The following is a 20,930-nucleotide window of genomic DNA, read 5'->3' on the forward strand; positions in this document are numbered from 1 at the left end:
TGAAGCTCACCTGTCTTACCGCGGTTCTTTGAAAATGGCCGAGAGTCGTAAGAGAAAACGTGTCTACGAAGTGTATGAGAATAAAAGAAAGGCCTCAGAAGAGGCAGATATATCCTGGAATGCTTTGCATGGAGAGCTCTCCTCACAAAACATTATGGGATTAGTTGACACAGCGGCCCACTGTCGCCATAGGCTTTCGATAGTCAACAGCGGCGACTAACAACAAAGATGACGCAGGCACCGCGCGGTGGAAGTAGAGTTACTTGACCAATGGGGAGCAAAAAGTAGTGATCATCTGTCCGATTGAGGGATTTTGTCATTAGAGTGGATGTTCGGAGAAATGGACCCGTGCATGCTCTCGCACACGTTTAATATGTGTTTCCTCTCGGGAGCAGATACATGGTTGTGCATGTGCATTTTTTTTAAAGTGCGAAAATCCTCCACTATACCTTTTAATTTGCAGTGGTTTGTCATATAAAGTCATGGTAAAATACAATTACATTTGTGGTTGTATGAGTGCTCTGCTCAAGTGTGCTGCTCCAACCACTAGGCTAACACTCCCCCACAGAAGTTATACAAAGATAACAAAGATCTTGGCCATCAGGGTGGATGAGCATTTCAGAGGCACTGCTGGATTTTTGCAAGATTTTTTTAAGATATCTTTAAAGCACTGCAGTGCAACTCTTTATCTTGTTTAAACCAATCTAATAAAAAATCTGAAGCAAACATGTACAACTGAATGGCTCATGTTTGTTTTTTTCGTTTTAGTTTTCTTAACTGCTCTTAATCTTACTCTGAATTTTGCAGAACTGGAGCATTGGACATAATTGCAATTTAAGGTTGCATTCTATAAACATACTGCTTTGCAACATTTTTCCGAGTAAATCATATTATGGGATACTTCATGTGAAGAGAAACCAAATGATTTACAAAACTGAGACGTAAGGCCTTGTTCCCTGTATTAATTCTTTTTATAAGGGTTTTTGCTGATTTCGCCTTTCTATCTTTAACGTCTGACAGTAAATGTTAATATGTTACTTTGTGCAATCTTATGTAATGCAGTCGTAAAAGGATACTACAAAAGTATCAGTTGGTTAGAAAATGAAACAACATAGTTTACAAGACAAAAGAGAAAATATTTAACCCAGACTGATTTATTTATCTGATAAAAACAGGCTTTGCTGTAAAACGCTGTAAAAAGTAAATTGTCTTTTTAAGGTCAGATAAACAAAATGGGTTTTTTGCTGCAAGCATTTAGCAGAGATCAGTCATACGACCTACAGCCCTTACTTTGACAACACATTTTAATAAACGTTAAGGAAACATGGGGAAAACGAACATCAGGAAACTTTTAAAAACTCAAAGATAATAAAAAATTAACTGCAAATCTCAGCGTGAAAGAACTTGACTTAATAAATTCCAGGAACAGTTCCCCTGTTGGCTCCTTGGTCTGCTCGCACAGCGCTAAGAATACTTCCCCAGTTCACTGTGCTGCAGCTTGTCTTGCATGATAGTACATATTGTTCCATGGAAGTGAGCAGCTATGCAGCCTCATCACTCCTTAGGTTGTATAATAGCGATACAGCCCGCTGGGTGTCTATGTTCCCAAAGACCAACATGTTTGTTTGCATATTTTTGAAGTGTGCTGGATTTTTGTAGGGGACATTCTGAGAAGAAGAGTACTGCTATCATACATATAGGTTACTATCAGATTGCCGTGTCATTACACTTGTATGAGCATGTCAGGTCACACCAGCACCTACAAAGAAACCAATGAGTCACACAAGAACAAAGGTCCCGCCTTCCACTTCTTTAGAAAACTAGACTATAATCTGAAAGTTCTTCAGTATTTTGACAGATCAGCTTCTTTGGTAAGGAAGGACTATTTTATTTTTAGAAGGGAGACCCATTTAAGCTAATAGATTCCCAGGAGGAAATTAAAAATTAAAAAGGAAGGTGAAAGATCTTGATCTATTTAGTTGTATGAACACAGGTGTTTGTCTAACGTCTTCAGAACCACAGTGGTGCTCCCTCTGGGTTAAAGGTAGCGCTTCATTTAATTGAGGGGGAAATCCTAAACTAAAAAAAAAAATAAACTTGTGCCATAACCTGTGAGAAAATCTTAACTGAAAATTATGTGAATGAGTTGCAGGTTGTCCTGAGACTCTTATAGTAAGTAATGAGGTGTAATACCCAAGCTGCATGGTACAAACAGAAAGAAAAGAATCAAAACAGGAAAAAATCGACTTCGCCTCCTGCTGCTGTGGTCACCCTTGAGTGGTATCTATATGTAATTTTTTGATCCTTCATAGAATAAAGCAAAGATTAAAAAATAAATAAATAAAATAAAATATATAAACCCTAAATTAAAGTAAGCTTCCTGTTTTTTTGTACTTTTAGTAAAATCTGTAAAAATGTCAAAACCACATTTGTCTTGTCTTCTTTCATCCAGCTAACTGGCAGGGTGTAGGCAAAGGGGAAGAAGGGAACTAGTGAACAAATAAAAATGTCAGCCTATTCATCTTTCTTTTATAAAATGTATTTTATCTGCAGAAAGAGTATTATATAGTGATTTGAAACCTCTAACCACCCATGACCTCCATCTGATAGCATCCCTTATTTCTTGTGATTTTGGAAGCAGCAAAGAACATACACCATACAAGAGCTCATTTTATGGAAAATACAACTTTTATTATAAATTAATTATTGAAACAAATATAAATAAGTGCAAAGTTATATTCATCTGCTTGCTTTGTCAAACTTCTCAGATATCTTCAAGCATCCACAGCCAGGCATATGGCTGGTAAAAATACATCTTTATAAAAGATAGCACACACACACACAATCACAGACAAAACCAGAAAAATAAAAAAATAATAATAATAATTCTATAATGTAAACATGGTATACAGAAAAGTAAATACTTGATCTACTCTCCTTATAGATAGAAAAGATACCCAATGTTTTAATTTGTCTGCAGGCGCTGAATATGTTGCCTGCGCCACAAAAGAAAACCCAGATCTATTGGAAAGGAGTCGTTCATCACTGAAGCATGATAACTACTACTCTCTGTAAGATCCTGTTGGATTCAGTCGTTTTCCAACATGCTTTCATGTTGTTCTGGCAATTTTGGCATTATTCTCATCTTCTTAATCAACACACATCCCTCCCAAGAACCTTTCTTTCAACCCTGACCCAAACCCACAAGTGTCCAGACTATCTGTACTCTTATGCTTCCAATGACTGAGAACATCAAGCTGGAAACAACATTCATAAACCATTTCCACAGGCTTGTGTGCGTGATCTCATCAGTCTATCAGGATGCTGATTAGCATCAGCAGCAAAGGGAACAGTGTGTCATCACACTGTAGACAGCTGACTGTTAGCCTCACTTCAGTTCTTAGTTAGTTGAACGTCATCAGTGAAGCTGAGGAGGTTGGTATGGCTCATCTCTGTTTTCAGATCACCAGATTCCAAAGCTGCTTTTCTCAGTCTCCTTATCCTTTCTCCGAAGTTTAAGAGACTCTTACACTTTGATTCTCTCCTCTGGGACTGATTCAGTCGTTTCTGCTACATCCTTCATGGGTTTCCCCCCATAGATGTGCTGGCAGCATCTAGTTTTCATTGACATCAGTCTTTGCCTATCTAGATATCAACCTCGTATTTATCAAGGTACTCTTGAACTTTGTTAGGAAGCTGGTCTCTTTGAGAAGAAATGTCCAATTCTTTATTAATTGTCTTCCTACAAAGGTGTTGCAAGGTTGACATGGAGAAATACAGTGGCTTGATGAGCTCAAGAGGGATCCTCTCCCCTCCAGCGCTGATATAGTAGACAATACTGGCTTTCCTTTGACAGATGTAGTAATTGATCAGCTTCAGAACGCAGTCAAAGTGGGGGACACTGTCCACATTCTTGGGATCAGTCTGCAGAAAAAAAGATTTCTCATCACATTGTATGCGCAGGTTTTTAGTGCCTGTCTCTGTCTTGACGCTGAGGGTGAAGAGGTGCTGGTGGTCGGAGCTTTCCCGAATCAGAAAGGTACCAGGTCTGTGGGGGGACAGGAGAACACTGGCCTGTTTCCCAGTCATGGTGCTCCAGAAAAAGTCACTCTCTCTGAGTTTCTGTAGTGTCTTCACAACCATCAAAAACTGTTCCTCCGAGACAAAGGTCTTGAAGTGGTAACCCATCCCCATCTTGGTACTCGAGAGGCAGTTACCGACAGCTGAGTCAGTCTTGCTGTAAGTTACCATCTCACAGAGGGCGGTTGCTGGATATGGTATGTAGAAGTATGAAAAACCTGAAGAGGAAAAAAAGAATTTGTTTAGTAATGACAAATATAGAAATCTGCAACTAACAGCTCTGTAGGAAACTTTTTTTTTCCATCAAACCGATGCCTAATGAGAAATACATATTATACCTAAGCTGAGAGAAAATAATCTATCAGATTTTTAGAGATTTCAGGGAAATCTTCAGGACATGAGCCATCTTGGTCAGTTCCAGGAAAGTCAACTTATTCCCTCATTGCGCAATTTGCATGCCACAACCGGCTTCTCTAAACCCTTAAACCCGGTCAGGTAAAACAGCCAAAAAAATAATATAAAGTCTGCTTTGAATCAAAATCCAGAGTCCAAAAAAAAGGAGGATTCTTACCTTAAATGGCTCACTGAGAGTCCTTTATTCAGTTTAAATCCGAGAGATGTGGTAGATGTTCTGCACTCAGTTGGCTTGTGCTTGAAAAGTTCCTTTGAAGTTGTTCTTTTTTTAGTGGAGTGAGATCCAACAAGCTGAGGCAGCTGTACCGTGTGAAGCTTTAGTGTGCAGAGAGCAGAATGGAGCAGGAAGGTGCAGAGGGTGCTATTCATAATGCAGAAGAAAGCTCCGCCTCCCCTTCCAGTAAACTCCTCCTGGCAGATTGACAGTAACCTTTTTTTTTCTCTCTTTTAGGATTCCAGCTCTGAGAAGTGCCCTCCCCTTTCATTACGATCAGCCTGCTGAATTCATCTAAATCAAGCATGTTAATGCAGAGAAACATGTAAAAACCTACTGACAAGTGGACCTAAAAGATCAGGGTTGAAAAACACAGCTTTATGGCAAGTTACCCTAAAAAATGTGTTTTGTGTGTGTGTGTTTGGGGGAGGGGGTGTTAATGACAGATCATTATTTAAAGTTTCATTAAATTTTATCTAAATTATTTAGTTAAATTAAAGAACAAAAAGGTAATGTCTTTATATGGTTGTTTAATTATTTTTTGTTATCATTTTTGTTTTAAGTTATCTTTATCTTCAGGGTGAGGTAATGATTCACTAGTGTTCAGGACACTAATCAGTTTCTGAGAAATTCCTGGTAACTCGAGGTCACACCACCTGCTGAAAAGAATGTGCTCCCTAGAGGGCGCCAGACAGGAATAAATAACACCAGCTGGTATCCAAGGGCAGAGAGGGTTGTTGTTTACACAGTGTTGCCAGGGTTCCTTTATTTGGACATATCCATTAACTGGAACATTGAGCTGTTCTGAAATTCAAATAGAAATGGTAACAGAGATCTGATTTCCTACATTATTACAAAAAACATGTTTCTGCGTGTGCAGTAACACACATTTATAGTATAAACATGACTTGTAAGTGATGTGAATAGCATTGTTTATTTCTTAGAAATGACGTTTGCTCAGAAAAATGTTTTAGCTGTAAAGCAGCAAGTGAACATTATGTCCCTAAACTGGCACTGGGGTAGGTCTTCTGATCCGTGCATGTTTATGTGCTTTACAAGAGTTTTAAGTTTAGACTAGAATAGACACAATTTTGCATTAAGATCTTTGTCACAGTCATCTCTTAAAATATATGAAAACCAGTGAAGAAGGACTAATAATTTTCTTGTGTTTTTAATTGATAACAAATTTCATGTTTAAAAAAGTATTTTTGCTACTATGCAATTCATTATGGCTGGGCATCAAAACTTTGATGAGTTCACAAAATAACTTTAAACCCATGTTTCCAAAAGTAGAAATAATCACCAACTAATACAAATTTGAAGTGTCAGTTCAAGGTGTATATATATAATAAGTACAAAGGTTGAGCTTTATTTAAATTTCAAAAGAACTAAAAATGTCCCAGTTTTTAAACCTCCTGAGGGAAATTGTAATTTTAGGATTCTTTTTAAGGTCTCTACTTTGTTTTGATTGACTTAGTAAATGGCACTCTTCCTTTATTTGTCAATAAAAGGTTAAGAAATGAAGTCTTTTCTTTCTACTATTACTGGAATTCTTGCAAAACGTGAGTCAGAGTACAGCAAGCTGTTATAAAATGTGTCTTTTAAATTACTCTTCAATTCTGAAGTTTTGGGAATCTCCTCCCTTTCTGATAACCTCAGTTTGAGTACTGACATCAATCTGTCGGCAAAACTACATTTTACGTAATTTCCTCTCTTTTTTGTTCCCTCTGAACGTAGTCAGGTTTTTTTTTTAAGCATGCCTTTCTTTGTCTACGTAATTGTGACTGAAAGCATGCTCATTCCATCCCTTCCAACTCCCATCCTGCTGACTCAGCCATGACAGCCTCAGTTGGTGAGCGTAAAACAGATCAGCCTGCCGTCTGTTGTGTTCTTTAATCAAAACTTAATAGATCGCTTTGGGAAAGCCTGAAACTTCCCATCACAAAGAAAGGAAAACAATCTTTAGAGTGTTTCTATCATGAAACCTAGTGGGAGAAGGCTAGGAAACACCTGATGTGCTTTGTTGGTGGGCACCAGCTGTGCCGACAGGGGTGAGTCAGGTGTTCAGACCCCTGATGGGTGATGGAAGGGGAGGGAAGTGAGCTATGATAATCTGCTAACAGCTCACTTGTTTCCAGAAAATCCACTGTGTCATCAATGTGAGAAATCCATTTAGCAAAGGCCTCCCTCTGGATTTATAGTTGGAGTCAATGGGAAAAGGAGTGGCTAGCTTACTTGAGCTGGGTAAAGGAATCTCATATGCAATATTTAGCCCATCACATGGTATCAGAAACCACTATAGATTGTATTACAGTATGCCATCTTGAGCCGTAGTACACACTGTTCTGTAACCTATGCTTTTTGCTGACTCTGGGTGGATCGAAGAGAAATGTTTTGTGTTAAGGACTGATAACCTTTAGGTTCTTGAGCTGTCAGCCAATACTTGCGAATGTGAGTGTATGTTACAGTATGTTGACGGAATACACGGCATCTCCAAATCTTCCCCCCGCATTCAGGTTTGTATTGTTTTCAGTCGTGGCAACAGGATTTTTGTCTAAACTAGGGCTTGCACGATAGATTGCTGGTGTAAACCACAGTTTGCTGGAAAAGACAGCTGTTTACGATTTCCCATATACTGACTCAGAATTTACCCTTGAAAATGATTCCCGCAACCCATTTGGAATGATAGACCAAAGCAGGAAAGAGCAATGACCAACACAAAAATGTTGCCCACCCAAATATTTCTTAACTGGATGGTCAAACAGAAGTGGAAATTTTGTGGTTCTGACCAAAGTGGCGGCGTTTAAGCAGCTTATGATGGAAATTTTGCATTTGATCAATGTCAACGGTATATAGATATAAATTATGTTTGTTGGGGTATATTTGGAGGAAAGTTTTTTCTTTTAAAAGACTTCAGAGGAAACAGAGTGCTGTTCATGTTAAACAGATCTGTAATTAGAACAGTAGAACTGTCACTGAGCTGATGTGAGCCAGGAACTTCCTGGTATATCATTCAATCGAATTCCTGTTAACTCTCTTTGATTACCATACTTTGTAGACCTTCCTGCTTTTACCTGTAGACTTTCTCTGCACAGCGTTTCTCATTCACGATTGCATCAATGTGAAACTTCCTTGTTTAACAAACAGACCACTTCTGCCAGTCAAAGAGGATTTCCTGATAAGGGTTCGTCTTACTGTATTTCTCTCTTTCTTCCGGTTTCTGAATGCCTCGATATTCTGGTTTGTGTTTTGCTTTCTTCTCTTTGCACAGATATTTATTTAATTCTTTTTCAATAAGATGCTCTTTATCACTCCAAGTATTAATTAAACCTAAATGTCTCTTTCAAGCAGCATCAGAGCAAAATGCTGCAACAGTAATCTTAAATCAAAGAATAACTCTGATAAGTCAATGAAAATATATAACTTTAAAAATATTTTTTTATTTTCAGAGAATTATCAATCTGTATACTACTATATGACATTAAAGGTACATAGTCAGACAGATACATGCATATAAATAGGCATAAGGAAGAAAACTACTAAAAGGTCACAATCACTTTATTCCAACTTTGTCATTATTTTTCTTTTTTTATTTGTTCTTGAATTTGGTCACACCGAGCCATGTTTTCATTAGCTTTTAACACACACAGTGTTTGCCATTCCTCTCACATATCATGCAGCATCTATTTGTGGCTGCAACAGCTGTCTTCTGGGAAATGCCAAAAGCAGAAGAGAGAGCAATTTAACTTTTGCTCTTTGGAGCCACATAATTATCACAGAAACAAGCATTTTACATGAAGGGATTTGAGAAAATTTTTCTCAAAGGGTTTTTTTTTTTTCCCAAGTTTTGATAAAATTCCCCAATGTATAAAGCTGTCAGCTGCTGAATATCTATAAACAAGTTGAAGAAATATTTTATGAGGGTATTTTGTGAGTGTTATTTCCATATTTTCTGTGTTACTTTTCTTTGTTAGTGTAGTTTTGCCAAACATTTTAACTGCAGGCGCGTTTCTCTTGAGCTAAATTGCCTCTCATAAAAGTCTGTTTTTGAGGATTGGTTCTTGTCCTGCTCTTGTTAAATGTTGCTTTAGCAAGGCTTGTAATTTCAATGTGTTTGAATTAAGTAAGAACACAATAAGATGGAAGTAAAAATGGAAACAGTTGTGTTTCTGTGTTAACATTTTAGCTCTATTGGGTATAAACTTTAGCTGGAGCGATTAATAAGTCTGATTGAAAGTATTCATTTTTAAATATTGGCTTGAATTTCTCAAGATGTTTATATCTGCCTTACATATGTTTCATAAAGAGGTCAGGCACTATTTTATTCTTGTTTTGTTGGCCACATGCAGAACAATATTTCTTGGAAACCGATTATATGACACTGACAAAGAAATAAGTTCAAGTAATGTAGTTCTGGGCTTGTCACATACTTTGTCAATATTTCCCAATAGACAACATTATGTTCCGCACATGACGGCAGTTCTGACAGGAAAGTTGAGTTCACATGCCACCGTATTTACAGAGAATCCTAGTAAAAAAAGCTTTCATTTCAACTTTATGATTAAGGAAATTAAAGAGAATCTTAGCTCTTGAGAGAGCTGTTAAAGTGAGAAAATGTTAAAAGTAGTGAGGAGGAATTTGAGTATGTCAAAGTATCTTAAGCCGAGAAGATGATAAAATTGAGAAAGTTGTTTGCCTGATCTATCTCATAAATAGTGGAAGAAATAAGCACATAAACCATGGCAAGCATCATTACTAATATGGAGGTCAATCTAAAATAATCCCACTGTACTAAAAGTAAAATGATAATGAGCACATAATCTGTATAATCCAACTAAATACCTGAAGACAAACTACATTTTCACGAAGCTCTTACTAAAAAATGTGCACACCTATTTATTCATGTGTTATATCCGCATTATATTTGTTGAGCAGTTGTCCTTTATTTCTAACCACATAGAAAACTCCTAAAAGCCTGCAGAGACACATGAATTTCCCTTCTTCTTCACAGATATACAAAAACTAATTCTTGAAAAGCATGAATTCTGTAGTTGTCATCCCAAAGTTAATATTTTGATTTGAATACTTAATGTCAGGGTCCCGCCCATAGACAGATGGAGATAGACAACAGCACCCCTCCTGACCCCATTTGGGATAAGCCTAAAGAAAAATGGATGGATGGATGGATGGATGGATGGATGGATGGATGGATGGATGGATGGATGGATGGATGGATGGATGGATGGATGGATGGATGGATGGATGNTGTTTTCATTAAATTAAGTTATGCACAATAGCAGAAATTTTATTTAAGAGTAGTGATACTTTTTAAGTAAAACCTCTATCTCATACTCCTAAAAGGATGGATGGATGGATGGATGGATGGATGGATGGATGGATGGATGGATGGATGGATGGATGGATGGATGGATGGATGGATGGATTTTTGTTGTTAGTATAGGACTAATATACTAATAATTCAAATAGCAAATTAATTAGAGTATCACTGCTGCCACCATCTGTTTTAGAGTGGAAGTGCTTGTTTTAGTCCGCATGGGACAGCAAACTAGCTGATAAGAGTGATTCCAGTGAGTCCAGTGATTGGCTCTGAGTTGACATGGCCACCCCTGCCTACCCCCTAGCTTTGCCTCTGTTCTGAAGGGGATCAGAAGTATAATTAATGTGGGTTGACTTCAACAAATTGTTCAGGATGTTCATTACTTGCCACAAAATAGTGCAGATCATGAATTAAAATCTAAAAGATTTTAAGTCTCACTTTTGGAAAAACAGCAATTCTTGAGCAAATTGCAAAGCTACCAGAAATCAAGTTCAATGGCTATTCTTTTTTTTTTTTTTTAGAAAAGATTTGCTTAATATTTGTTTATCTTATATTAATGGCTGGTACTGCTCTTTTAACTGATACAAAAAAGATGATAATGCTGTGAATGGTTTGTCTGAAAAAACTGCTTGTTATTCAAAGGTTGCAACAAATTTTGTTAAATCAGTGCAATATGCTCCCCAAAATGCTTTTGTTTGGACAAAGGACAGAATATTGGGACATAAGAGCATTTTAATGTTAGAGCGTCTGTTGCCACATAATTCCTGGTAGACTGTTGTTTCACTGAAGATAAGTAGACCTTTGTCTTGAAAGAGCTAAGCTGCCAGACAAAAAGTTCACCAAATGAGAAAGATCAAAAGTATTTCCAGTATTTTCTCATTGGCTGGGGAACTTCAGCATTTCATAATTCTGATCACAACTTCTGTTCCATTGTTTTAGAGTGCAGCTCAGTTGACCTACCGGCTTTTCAGGTAACCATCAATGCTCATGATGAAAGTGCACTTTTTCCACCCATTCATGTTGATCATCAGGGCCAGTAAGACTGGTGAGAATTGAAAAAACAACTGGAAATTAATGTACACGTGTAACCAGATAATATGATGATCATCATATAATCTGTTCATTGTCGTCTCTGATGAGGCCCACCACCGTGGTGTGGTCTGCAAACTTCACAATGCGATTGGTGGGTAACCTGGGGACACAGTCATGTGTTATCAGGGTGAACAGCAGGGGCCCAAAGACACTAAGTACTCCACAAAATAAAGGCCCCTACGTTACATACAGCAATTCATGGATGTTGCTAAACATTATGACCAAAACTCAACCAGTTTAGGGAATTAGACTAGCTTGGTCTTTTAGGAACAGATTCCACAGAATATTTCACAATAAAAGTCTGTTTTTTGTAGTAATGAAGCATCCATTAATCTGATAAAAAAGGATTATGTAGATTTAAATATCTGAAAATGATGGGACCTGCTTCAGTGGCACAATGGTTATCGTGCCTAACCCATGTTAGGACGTGGGTCATGCACACTAGGACAAAAAAAAAAGATCTACAAAAATTAGCGGACTGTAACTGCATTTGCAGATAAGTAATGACAGTAGCCACCAGTCGTAGCGATGCCAAATCGCAACCTGCAACCACATCTGATTTCCATGCTGCCTCCTCAGACTTCACATCTGAAGAGATCACCAGAACTAGAGCAATTAAGATCCTGATGACAAACATTCAGATTGCATCAGTGCAGAAAATATGACTGTTGACAATGGTACTATTGAAATCAGACAATTGGACTTATTAAGCCAATTATAATAATGTTGATGCCACAATAAAAGGCCGGCTGAAGGGAATATCAGCACACACGGAGGACATTTTCATCCTTGCTAGGGATTTTAACCGCACCAATTTGAAGACTGTTCTCCCTCATTTTTAACAACAAGTAGACTTTGCAACTAGGGGACTGGATACTTTATCCTGGTTTACTCTAACATAAAAGTTGCATTCTGAGCAGCAAGACCTACATTGAAGCAGCTGAGGGTGTGGAATTAGGTGGCCATGGAGGACTGTTTGAATGCTCTGACTGGAACATGTTCAAAGCTGCAGCAACATATTCATTATTGAACAGTATGCCATGACCATGTCAGCCTTCATCAACAAATGCATTGAGAACATCATCACCAGGGCCAACCAACGCCCCTGGATGACTAAGGAGTTTCGACAAATGCTAAAAGCACGGCACTCAGCCTGAGGACAGTGAGAGCCAACTTAAACCTTGCCATCTGCTCAGCGAAGCAGAAGCACAGCCAGAAAATCCAGGATCTTTTCAACGACACCAGGATGTGGCTAGGCATGCAGACAATTATGGACGACAACACACCCTACCCCCTGGTGGGTGATGCTGACATTGTAAATGAACTAAACAAGTTCTTTGGAAGGATTGAGGCACTAAACAGCACTACAGCAGTGAAAGCTGTTCCCCATCAGAGAGAGGAGGCACTCACAGCTGATATGTTGAAAAGTCTCAGGAGAGTCAACCAGAGGATTTCCCCAGGGCCCAATAACATAACTGGGCCGGTGTTCAAGGAGTTTGTAGGTCAGCGGACTGGTGTCCTCACAGACATTTTTAACACCTCGCTGGACCAATCCGTAGTGCATGCATTCTTTAAGTCTGCCCCCATCATTCCGGTGCAAAAGAAATATCATTCAATGACTACCGGCCTTTTGCACCCAATCCCATCATGAAGAAGTGCTTCAAAAGGCTGGTAAAAGAACACATCATCAGCCCCCCCCTATCCTTGCAACCTTCTACAGAAGCACCATAGACAAAGTTCTGACCAGCTGTCTCACAATGTGATGTGGAGGCTGCAGAGCCTTAGACTGGAAGAACGTGAGAAAAGTGGTATGGACAGCAGAGAAGATTGTCAAGGCTCCTTTTCCCTCCATTAAAGACATCTCATCCTCCCTGAGAAGATACTCCCAGAGGTTCTGCAACAGCTTTCTCCCAGCTGCCATCAGACTGTTGAACATTTGAGACTCTAATCAAGAGTCTGCATTACACTTGTAAACATATTTCCACTACCAACATGGCAGATTTTTTCATTATCCCTACTACTGATTTTTATTAACTACTATTGATTTTTATTACCGATTATTTCATAATCCCTTCTATTTTTGCACCATATTAATTTATTTTAAATTGTACTGAACCTTTCCATAAGGCTTTTGTGCCATGACTTTAAACTGGTTTTCCTTTTCTCCTACAGTGTTTACATTCTGATCACTGCTGCACTTTATAAATGGTAATGTTCATTTCACTGTTGTAAGCTGCTAGTTCCCTGCTGAAAAGCTGGAAATTTCGTTTTGTATACACTCTGGGTATACAAGATGACAATAAAGTTTGACTATGTCTAAGTCATTAAAAGCCATTAAATTTGAAAACATGCTGCCAGAAGGATACCTACACAATGGAATCATATTCTGCCATCATTATTACTAAATATGGTATATGTAAATTTCAAAACACACACTTCCTCCAAAACACAATGGTAGTCATTTAAGCCTGCCCTGTTCCAGTAAGCCCAATATTTTCCAGATAGAGATGGTGTCATGAGATTTAATCCTTCTGTGGTGCCGGATAAGGAGGCTGATACCAGCTCTAAGTATTTGCTTCCTGGAAAATTGGACAGGATTTACCTAAAATTTGCAGCTCCAAAATAAACCAAATGAAACCACTTCCTCCAAACCCTAATGAACAGCCTTTCGTTCATGTCCTAGATTGTCGAAATTGCCTGTCATATATGCTGAAGTATCTTAATCTATTTGAACCATCATTATTTTAAGTAGTGTTGCCATTTTTTGGCCCTGATACCGATACCTGGCTGGATACCTGGCTGTGCAGTATCGGCCGATACCAATACCATCGGTTTGAAATTGATGTGTGTGAATATATGAAGAACTGCATACTACTTGGATGTAAAATAATTGCCATCATGGCTTTGTCAAGCTGCTGCCTACCTTTGTGAATCAGGAAAAAGACTAATACAAACTGAATCCAGTAGAACTGGGGCGACAGTGGCGTTGGATGTAGGAGTTTGCCCTGAAGTCGAGGAATGACGGTTCAAGCCCCGACTCAGTCTACTGGTGGTGGTCAGAGGGCCCGGTGGCGCCAGTGTACGGTAGCCCCGCTTCTGTCAGTGAGCCCCAGGGCAGCTGTGGCTACAATGTAGCTTGCCACAATCAGTGTGTGAATGGGTGAATGAATGTAGTGTAAAGCGCTTTGGTCAAGTCTCCTGACTTGAATAAAGGCGCTATATAAGTACATGCCATTTACCATTTCAAACTTTTATTGCCTACCTGGAATGGGTGACAATAGTTGCATAAACTTTTGGCACTCAAAATCGTATCGGTACCCCATTTACTCACAGATTTGATACCACCATTTTAGTGCTTGATCGGGGCCCCGCCCGATACTGGTATTGGTATCGGGGGCAACACTATTTATTAGCTGCTGCTCCCTTCGTCACTAAATGATTCAAAATGTGACTCAAACTTTAAAGACTTTGCGTAACCTTTTACTGCACATACAATGAAGTCATAGGCTCCCGCATCCTATTTGAGATCCAGGAAGGATTATCTCCTTTTCTTTACCAACATTTTTTGTGTAATCATATCCTTATTATTAGTTATTAATGTTACATAAAACAATTATGCTATTTTTTCTTAAAAAAACATCTACAGCTGTTGCCTGCTAAGCCCTTGTCTCTGTCACCTTCTTATAAAGAACATTTTAGATTTTGTTTTGTTTTAACATTTCTGCCCTCCTCTTCTTCTGTTTGTCTGATTATATCTTAAAAGTCCTTATCTTCCTGTATTAAAATAAATAAGTCATTTCATAAATCTAACTAGGAGGAGGAAATTTGTCATTTTCTCTGGAGCCAGCAAGAATTTCACAAGCAGCAACTTGTTTAATCATGTCCTCATCTAAGGTCACCAAAAAAAAAAAACACAGGCTACATGGGAAACTAGCAAATTCAGAGGATTGAAATTGCTGACAAATAGAAGGCAGCAAAAAGTATTTGGAAATTTAAAAGAAGCAGTATTCATCCAAACCAGGATTTAGATCATAAAAGGCTTTGAGTTTAATTTACCTCCATACTCCTAACAACTCCATCTATAGGCTTAAAACAACTTGAGAAACTATAGCAGGAAAAGCTTTCATTGACTTCTCATTAGAGGGAATTAGAGCTGCAGGAACAATATTAATGAAAATCTCAGGGACTTTGAAGCTGCAGCAATTTAATCACACCTTACAATTGTTAAAATGAACCATCCTTATTAAATTCATTTAAACTATTCTACATGTATAAAAAAACTGTAACAAAAAAAATGAGCTCTTTTATTTTATTTTTTTAATAGAGATGCAATTAAGCAGTGACAACAAATTATATTTTATTATAATAGTTCAAAATAATTATTCACCATTTGTAATACCAGGTAAGTGAGAATTTATAGACCATCCTGCATAATTCAAAGATGGCGTTAAAGAAAGAGAGATATATCGACAACACCCTGTCATTTGTACAGACATGTTCCTTGAAATGCTTCACTTACAGGCAGTAACTTTTTAATCTCAGCTCTAAAAACACTGAAATCTATTGGGATGAACTAGGTTATCTAAAGCTGCAGAACTGCTGACTCTGTTGAAGTTTTTTCTCTGTTAGATTCTGTTAAGTTTGGAATGCTGAGCTTTATTAGGAGGACTGCACATCCGTCAGACTGATAACAAGCAGACAGCTGGTCTCATTACCCCGGTCTATCCACACCAGCTATCATCATCCTAGTTGTCTCACTTCTTCACATCAAGGCCTCAGTAGGAGCTGCTCTGTTTGAGAAGAAGTGTCTGCTGATTTATTTTTCTACATCACTGCTGCAAGGTAGAGGTGAAATACAAGAAAGGATTAATGAGCTCAAGTTTATTCCAATAGTCATGTGGATATTCCCTGCTTTTTCCTGCCGGATGTAGGAACTAATCATCTTAAGGTCACAGTGAACGTGTGAAACATTTTTAGGATCTATTTGCTGGTCCAACAACATTTCCCAAGTATGAATGTGTGACCCATCTCTTACTTGGCACCGACGGTGGACAAATATTTACCGTCAAAACTGTCCCAGATCAGGGAGGTCTCCTGGCTCTGGGTGAATGAGAGAAACATTCTGCTTTCTACGAATGTTGGCCGAGTAAAAGCTACAACCCTTAAGCCTTGGAACAGTTCTGCTTATTGGTTTTGCTGTGTTATTTTAAACAACATGGAACACATTTTTGGGGGGGAAATCCAATTTAAGCCAAGGATCAGAAGGTTTTCTGGATGGGTGGCAATGAGCAGGTTGTAAAACGACAGCCTTCTTAATGATTTGTTCCTATTCAATGTTTTTAGGCCTATCATGTTTCGTTTGGGATAATATCTGTCTTGAAAATCTCATTTAGTATCAAACTCTGACTCATTATAGTAATCCTTTTGAATATTTATTTGAATGTATATCTACTCTGTTTTTTCAGGTCAATTTGTTAACAAGAAAATTTTTAAAGGTACAGTGGAGGATTTTTGCGAATTTTTTAAAATTTCTCTCCACTTTTGCACAACACTGTACCCGCTACCGAGAGGGAACAACTCTTAAATGTGTGCAAGAGTATGCACGAGCCCATTTCTCCTCGTGCACGCTCTGTTTAAAGGTTGCTGTTTGCATCGCTCATACAAGCTTACTTTCCAAAGAAAGATTTGCAATTTTTCCACTATTTCAGACTCACCACCGGTAAGTGAAAATGGGGACGAGCACATAGGACAGCTTTACGGAAACATATCTCCAGAATGATTGACAATTATGAGGACCAATTATTTTGATGATCCACCTGGAAAAAGAACATCCTCCACTATACCTTTAATTGATAGAAAGATAATTTAATTACTCTCTTCAAAATGAGCCAGATTTGAAATGGGAAGATATGTATTGTGGGGTGCTATTAGCTATCCATGGCTTTGGCTTCACCTGCATGAGCAAGTATCCCTCAGCATTCTGGGTGACACATTTTTGCTGCAGGTAGACATGCTGCAAGAATGTCATGCCCCCAATTAAAAGATTATTGATCAGAGTAATGGCTGGGTGGTAAGCAGCCCTGAAGTGGTGGCTACATTTCTATCTTCAAACCCAACAAAGCTTTGAAAGAATAGCATGTTACCACGGAGACTAATTGCTGTGAAAAGTCTTAAACTGAGTCTCTGAGGTCACGACACATCAAAGGCACAGGAAAAAAAATATTATAGTCCTTTCATTATCTCTTAAACAATGAACACTGACAGGTTTTTAACTTTCTAGGCTAGCTGGGTTCTTTTTTTCCATCATTATGCTCAGAACAAAGAAACACGTTTTGTTTTTGTTTTTCTCGCTGTACACTTTGAATTTATGTGTGAAAAAAACATTTTACACTTTCTGCAACAAGAGGTGATGAGAATCAGATCATTTTCACCTGTATTTAGGATTCATCTGATTTTAAAAGTATTGATTGATATTAATGAAAAAAGCTGTACATTTTCCTGAATTCTGATCTTAGTGGTTGTACTTTCATTTTTCTCTCCTTTTAGATGACACAGCTATCTGCAAGAGTTTAAAATGATCAAACTAATCCTCCTTTAGTTATTATTGGTGCAATCTGTGTTAGTTGTTGCTATGAAAATTAATGAAAGGACATGCAATATCAAGAAAGTTATGCAAAATCTTAATGCCTAATGATAAAAAATTTACATTGTTTTTACATGTTTTATGTATCCCTACACAAAATAGCTTTGTGAACCTCATTTCACTGATCTTATGTTCACGTCAGGAGGAAGCGTTTAAAGAATAGAGCAGCTGATATCAATAATGTTTTAGATAGAAGAGAAAAAGTAGGCGTGGTGCTTGAAATCAATCTTATTTATCAACCACAGTTTCCACCATTTCTTTGCATCCAGGGCTTTACATGTACAAATCTTACTCCTCATAAGTTTTCTGCATATTAACCTTTTATCAAACTATAAAGAACTTCAAATGTCCAGCTTCTTAGTTCTTCTTTTCAATGGAAATCTAGTAACTGCCTTAACCGTCTCCTAAAGAGCTTTTGAAAAAGTGTTTAAGTTCAGAAAAAGGCTGATATTTTATAAGTATTAAGTATAAGTAATAAGTATTACTATATTCAAAATGGGGGCAGGGATTATAAGTTTTATGCTTCTTTCTGCTCATTTTCTTTCATTCATGATTTCAGTTTTCACCTGCACAAGTTTTATTATGTTGTTTTCTTTGAATGAATAAATAAATGAATAAAGGAGTGAATGAATGAATGAATGAATGAATGAATGAATGAATGAATGAATGAATGAATGAATGAATGAATGAATGAATGAAGAGCATGTTGGAATCTATGCAATCAACTTTAAGCAGATCCATTTTATTTATACATTTAAGAAAGTAATCATGAACCTTACCAGAAGTCATGCAGACGCTGAAGCATTGATGCATGGCTTTGTTCTTGTCACGTGGAGTGGGCTTACTCACAATTTGCCTAAAACACAACACCGTGAATAAAGGACACTATCAAAACATTTACCGGAGGCAACTTTGCTTAAGAATCGAGCAGCAATTTTCATAATGAGCAAATCTATTCCAGCACAATGGAGCGCATTTTGCAAATCAAAACTGATAATTGGGTGGCTCAGGGACACAGTCAAAGCACTGAGATCCTTTTCCAGTGAATTCCCCCTTAGCAGAATGTAATGAATTTTGAAAGATTCCTTATCCTAAGATTCATAAAACATTTAGAACCCTGCCAAGATTTACCAGTGAAATATTTTACAAATCTTTAATCTAAACCTCGACATCTGTTGCCACTTAGTCTAGCCAGTCTCCCTGTATCCTTTTCATGAACCTTTTTTTTTTTTTCTCCAAACTTGGATTGAGCTATGAAAATGCACTGTACTGTCTGGAATAAAGTTAATATTTCAGCTCCTTCTTACACCTGAAACCGAGTCTGCTTCATCAGTACCCATCCACCGTGTTCATTTAATAATCTTTTATTCTGAGAGTCTCCCCCTTTAGAGGATAATTCATTTTGATCTTTGTTGGCATGCATCTTTGTCATATAATTCAATGCAATTTTAAAAATACTTTATTGGTCCCAAAGGGAAAATAAATGTTTTGTTTTTTTAAATGGTTCTTGTATATGTCGATGTAAAATACACTCACATTTGCATTTGTTAGCCTGGAGCACTGCAGTTCAGTCACAAGCATTTCCCTATAGTGCCTCAGGCTCATTCTTTTTTCTCTCTCTATCTGCTGTTTAATATTTTCTCTGTGTATTGATGTGTGATATGTAGAGTGTCCTTAAACAAAAGACAGTGCTGGAATGATATATCATGTTTTGTTGCAGTTTGTTGTTAATTCAGTCCGTCAAAATCTACAGTTTTTAACGAAAAAAAAAATTTAATACTGAAATTTGTATTTATATAAGGGAGTGCTTTCAATTTCAGTAATAATTTAATTTAGGCTATATCATTGCCCTGTCACTGAAGTGTTTTAGTGTATATCTATGTTAATTACGGACCAGGGTAGAAACAATTTACTAAATTGATATATTTTTAAGGTCTATATTTACCTCAGGATGGACTAAATCTATTTTAAAATTTAAATTTTAGATTTCACATCCCAAGAAATACATTTTTATAAGAAGGAAGTAGTTAATCAGTTCATTTGCAAAGGTTTTCATTTAATTTCCACCTTATTTTCCTTTAGAAAAAAAGGTGATGGGTTTTTTCTTTTATTGACAAAGTTAATATTGATCTTTGATCCTGTGTGCACCAACCAGATTAGCACTGCCATGTGGACTCCATGGACATGATGCCCACTTCAGTACATTTGATTGGTAACATCAGGAAAACCTGGTCTTATACTGAGGCCAATTAATGCTTTAATTGCACCTTTCAAAAACATTTTTGGTTTCTGCTTCCTTCAGCTATCTGTACACAATGCTAATCCCAATCTGCATCACATCTGGGACAAGACCTATAACTGACACGTATATATGTCTAGTTTCTGCTGCTTTAACATAGCTTTAGCATTATTGACCGAATGCACTGAAGATCTAAGGTCCACAGTTAATTTTCTTGAGTAAAGCTAGATACTAACTGACATCATTTATTGTTCTTTTTTCTCTTTGCTCTGCAGAGCTTTATTTTTGAATGGCTGAGAGGTGTAACAGCTTTAAAGCTACCAAGCAAACAAAGCAGCAGTTGTATTCGATCTGAAGGTATTCACACTTCTCCAAAGCTGGGAGCCAGCAGCATAGTTCATTGTGCAGAAGGCCAGAGTGTGCCCCATATTATTGCAGTGATGCAAAAACATTAGAAGTCATGATCCGCATTGCTTTAAATCATATACTGGACAGCTTCCAAGTACAGTTTGGGTGTGATGAGTCCATAGCTTTTACATAAAAACTTGGCATGAAGCAGGTACAATCCAGACCCTCACACGCTGACACACTTTCACTTCAAGAATAAACAACTAGAAAAAAAATGTAGATAAACTCTTATATGTTATTAAAATATGAGATTACAACTTTACCATGACTGCTTACTGTCTAATTGGAAAGGTTTTAATTCAGTGTAAAAATAAGTCTAATGTATTTAGCTGCTAAAGTAGTAAAAGCGAGCTACATCATATAAACAGGCGACTGATACATAGCTTTGGTTTCCACTTCGATGTTTTCGACTTTTTGTTTCGATATGGTACACCTTGTACCTGAGAAATGCAAACTATTTCTTTAGAAACAATTTCTTCAGAGCAGAGATTATCATCTTAAA

At 37.5% G+C, this 20,930-nt stretch overlaps 1 protein-coding gene across 1 annotated transcript; it reads right to left on the bottom strand.

Annotated features, from left to right (window-relative positions):
* Positions 1-2,702: 2,702 nt before the first annotated feature.
* LOC107083123 (suppressor of cytokine signaling 3-like) lies at positions 2,703-4,857 on the bottom strand. Its single transcript, XM_015372122.1, has 2 exons — positions 4,652-4,857; positions 2,703-4,298 (listed from the first exon to the last, which is right to left on the bottom strand). The coding sequence occupies exon 2, from the start codon at positions 4,249-4,251 to the stop codon at positions 3,646-3,648; it is 606 nt and encodes a 201-aa protein (XP_015227608.1). The 5' UTR covers positions 4,252-4,298; positions 4,652-4,857; the 3' UTR covers positions 2,703-3,645.
* Between the last annotated feature and the right edge of the window lie 16,073 nt (positions 4,858-20,930).

This window comes from Cyprinodon variegatus, unplaced genomic scaffold (genome assembly GCF_000732505.1).
Source record: "Cyprinodon variegatus isolate N-32 unplaced genomic scaffold, C_variegatus-1.0 Scaffold69, whole genome shotgun sequence".
Classification (NCBI taxonomy): Eukaryota; Metazoa; Chordata; class Actinopteri; order Cyprinodontiformes; family Cyprinodontidae; genus Cyprinodon; species Cyprinodon variegatus.